The 4,117-nt window shown below is 45.9% G+C and overlaps 1 gene segment (V, D, J or C); it reads right to left on the bottom strand.

Moving 5' to 3' along the window:
- Nucleotides 1-2,837: 2,837 nt before the first annotated feature.
- Nucleotides 2,838-3,333, bottom strand: LOC101788784 (Ig heavy chain V region PJ14-like). The segment is given in 2 exon segments: nucleotides 2,838-3,148; nucleotides 3,232-3,333. Coding segments are annotated over 2 exon segments (357 nt in total).
- Nucleotides 3,334-4,117: the final 784 nt, after the last annotated feature.

Raw genomic sequence — 4,117 nt, 5'->3', positions numbered from 1 at the left:
TTGACTGATAAGACTCTGTTCCATTCTGGGTGGCGCTGGTTTTGACCTTTGGTACTGGACACATCTACCTCCTTGAAACCAGAATTCTTATCTCATTCTGAATTTCATGGCACTGATGGATGTGTAGGAAGAATAATATGTATTTGCATACAGAGAAGAGAAAACTGTCACAGGCATGCGTGCGCTTATGAGTTACTGAGGCTCCAGGCTGTCCTAAAACCTTGTAAGGGTTTGGTCATTGTGCTTAGGAAAGTGCATGTCACAGTTGTGGTTTTTATTGCCAGTGCTCCATGTCATTTTACATTTCAAGCACGAAGAGTCAAAAACATTAACAGATATTCACACATGAACAACAGGAGCAAATACATGGTGGATTACTGAGATGATCCAGGTGATAACCGGGGCTGCAATTGTGCTGAGTTTGAGTGCATAAGAAGCGACGATGTCTCTGCTGATGCCTCTTAATATTCATTATTCATTGATTACATAAATTAATGGTGGAATATGGCTCATTTATTATGTAACTATTTTGCAATAAAATGCATTTTGATTTCTGAAGAGCTCAAATGTAAAAACAAAATGGGAATATTTTTAATAGTTGTATAAACTACATTACTAAGTTGATGTAATTCTGGAAAACACATCAGAATGGCCACAGAGCAGGGATCATCTTTCTAGCAATGTTATCTGTGCAAGGAATCCACAACAGACAGGTTGAGATTCAGCAGAGGATTCTCTGACAGATGTCTGCGAAGGCTGGACAGTGACCCTGCCAGGGAGTCTAGATTATCTAGGTGAGGAGCAGTCTGTCTTCTAGGTACCTATGTAAGACCCACCCAGGGGCAGCTGTAGGTAACAGCAGTGGCTCAGTACCCCACCCATCACCCAATACTTGAGGCTGCAGCACAGATGATGTCTACAGTGTGATGATGACATCTCTTCCCTTGCCCTGCACCTGCACTCAGGAATCTTCCTGATGCTGAGCCTCAGACTCACTTTATCCTGAGCACTGATTAGAAACAGTGAAAGGATACAAACAGGGTCTACCCTGAAAGTGTTTGTCCTTGGAACACCATGGACGTGCAGATGTTGAGGATGGGCAGACCAGAGAAACATCACACCTGTCCCACCCAGTAATTTTAGGGCCTTGTGCCTGTGGATGGCAGTGATGGTAGGACACACTCTTCAGGTCTCCATGCTCAGAGGCATACGTGGACACAATCAAAGGGACCATGCTCAGAGACTCTGGAAGCAGGATCACGCTGATATAAGATATACTTCTGGGCCAGAGGCATGTGGCCCCAACCTGGACCTCATGATGGATACTCCATATGTCACTGCCACCATAGGGAAGTGGACTCCATGGCTGCAGCTACTGCATACATGAATTATCAAGGCTCCAAAAGGGAGTTTCAAGGTCAGGGCAATGCAGCTGCAGCTTCCTTTCTGTGTCCCATGGAGGGATCTCCAAATTATCCAATTATAGCATGGGCTTCATGGGTAATGAGAAGGTCAAGGGTGACCCTAGTTCTACATGCTAGAGCTGGGGCCTGTCAATGTAGCCTCCAGCATATCTGCAAGAGATGGAGTCTATGTGTCTTGACACCCTTGCTGAGTCCAGGGATGTGACTGAAGCAGATGCCCATCCCTAGAAATCAGGACCCTGTTTTGCAGATATTACTAGAAATGATAGCAGGGGATACATCAGAGGACAGAGTGCAAGGGCTGTGTGTCTACTCAGGATTCTCTGAAGTTCACCAGTATAATGAATTCCCATAAGGGACAGAAGTTCAGGTGGCGGCATTCCCCACTGTCGCTGGCAGTATGGTGTCTGATCACATGGTTTTCCAGAAAACAGGTATCTGATGAGCTGGTTCATTTCCATGAGGAACACCTGAGTCCTTCAGTCACCTGGTCCCTGAGAAGGATATGGTGATGTCCTAGTGGACTGTGGATGCTGATCCTTCCTTTTCAGACCTGGGGACCAAGCTCCAGCTTGGACACAGCCATCTCTGAGACTATCCAGATATGCAGCTTTCTCCAGGTAGCAATGTGTGTGTCCTAGCAGTGCGACTCTTGCTGTCCCTCATGGATTCACCCAGATATCCTAATAGACCCAGTAGGAGAAATGTGGTGCTAAGGACACCAAGGAGAGAGAGAAAGTGAAATGAGCTTGAAGCTCTGGGGACCCTGAGCAGCGCCTGCAGTGGTGGGGGAGGAAGATGCACAGGACTGCCCTGTCCTCTGTTCTGTTTCCTCTGCTGTCTGTAGCTTTACTGAGTTCTGCTCCAGGTACACATGGTTCTGGAGCTCCATCATCAGTAATCCATGTTCACCATACTGCTGTGCCTGACTATGCAGATCCCATGTTCCCATGGGTAGATCTCTATGATTCTGTCCCTCAAAGAATCTCAAAATGTTTCCCGCATGTTCTTATGAATTCTCTTCCTCTCTGGGCACCATGGCAATTATTTTAATATGATTCTCATACAGGCTACATTGACAGAAGAGAAGAGGAAGAGAATTTAGAAGAGAATCAAGATGTATTAGACACTTGTACACACTACCCAAGATACCTGTAAACTTCCTGCACTGCAAACACTTACTAAGAAAAAGAAATAAAATTAAATATTTAGAAGTCAACACTGCAGAGTATTTTTAGCAAAGTCACAGAAGGAAGGGAAAACCACAAATGTAAAGTCCCAGTAGCCCCAGCAACATACAGTTGGTCCAGAGTCTCACAAGAGCTCAGTGTGTCTTGAGTGCCACCTGCTGTCCTGAGTGCCTCTGCAGGGAAGTTTTTGTCGGGGTTAACACTGATGTTCCCTCACTGTGTCTTAAGTGTCTCTCGCACAGTAATACATGGCTGTGTCCTCGGGGATCAGGTTCCTCAATGTGAGTGAGACTTGGCTCTTGTAAGTGTCCCTGCTGATGCCCACTCGAGATTGAAGGGCTGAGTTATAAATTGTGCCTCCATTATTAGCTATAACACCAATCCACTCCAGTCCCTTCCCAGGAGCCTGACGGACCCAGCTGAAACCATTGCTGGTTAAAGAGAATCCAGAGACTGTGCAGGTGAGGGACAGGGTCTCTGAAGGCTTCACCAGGCTAGGTCCTGACTCCTGCAGCTGCCCCTGGGACAGGACACCTGAGGACAAGAAGCATCACCATCAGTCAAGCCCACCCAGCTACCTGTGTTCAGTCCTCCTCCTGAACCTCAGAGACACTCACAGTAGGGAGCTGCCACCAGGCAGAGGAGCAGAGCCAAGAACTCCATGATCAGTGAAGGCTCCTGTGGGAGGAGACTGGACCTGTTCAGCCAGAACTGGCTTTTCACCCTGCGCCTGGGGCTGCTTTGCATGGAGGAGGCCCTGCATGTATAAGGGTTGGTCCCAGGGCAGGGTGCTTTAGTGCTTCCCAGGGAGAAGGATTTTTCACAATCCTTTAGTGCTGCCCAGAGATGGTCATAGATGACTCCTGACACTGAGATATTTTTCTACATCTTCTGTAGTCTTCACACTTCCACACAAAGTGAAATTAAACACAGGGAAGGATTTGTTGATCTTGAGCACAGTATATGTAGGAATCTTTAACATTAGAATATTTTTGTGCTGGACAGTTTCTGACCTGCTGTGCATTTACAGAATTTACTCATGTTGGCCTTTCCGTGGGAGGGTTTGTAGAGGGGCAGAGAGAACTGTGTGTCTGGATTTCTTACTGGAGGTAGAGAAAAATGATTCAAAAAAGCTAAACTTTTTCTTTTTGGTGAAATCCTGTGCTCCACTCCCTGACTGACTTTTGAAAAATTACTGTTTCATTCTTGCATGTGATTTTCATGGACAATATCAGGGCCTTTTTCTGTAGATTCCCATTGTATACTGATCTGGGGGAGTCTAAGGGAGCCCATGTGTCTCCACTTAAGCCCATTCTTGGTTTTGTAAAATCATCTCTGCTGCTGTCTGGAAATTCTGGGACTACTCATGCTATACAGACATTCTATTCTTCCCTCCTGCACCTATGACCCTGAAAAAACATATTTTTCTATTGAATAAGGGTTCTACACCTGAAGCCTGCACAACTTCTACCGTAGAAAGATCTCATATGTTAAAATTATATC

Source organism: Cavia porcellus, unplaced genomic scaffold (genome assembly GCF_034190915.1).
Source record: "Cavia porcellus strain 051 isolate PalLab524CR breed Dunkin Hartley unplaced genomic scaffold, mCavPor4.1 scaffold_8, whole genome shotgun sequence".
Taxonomy (NCBI): Eukaryota; Metazoa; Chordata; class Mammalia; order Rodentia; family Caviidae; genus Cavia; species Cavia porcellus.
Note: the sequence above shows the minus strand (reverse complement) of the source record. Positions and strands in the feature narration are given on the sequence as shown.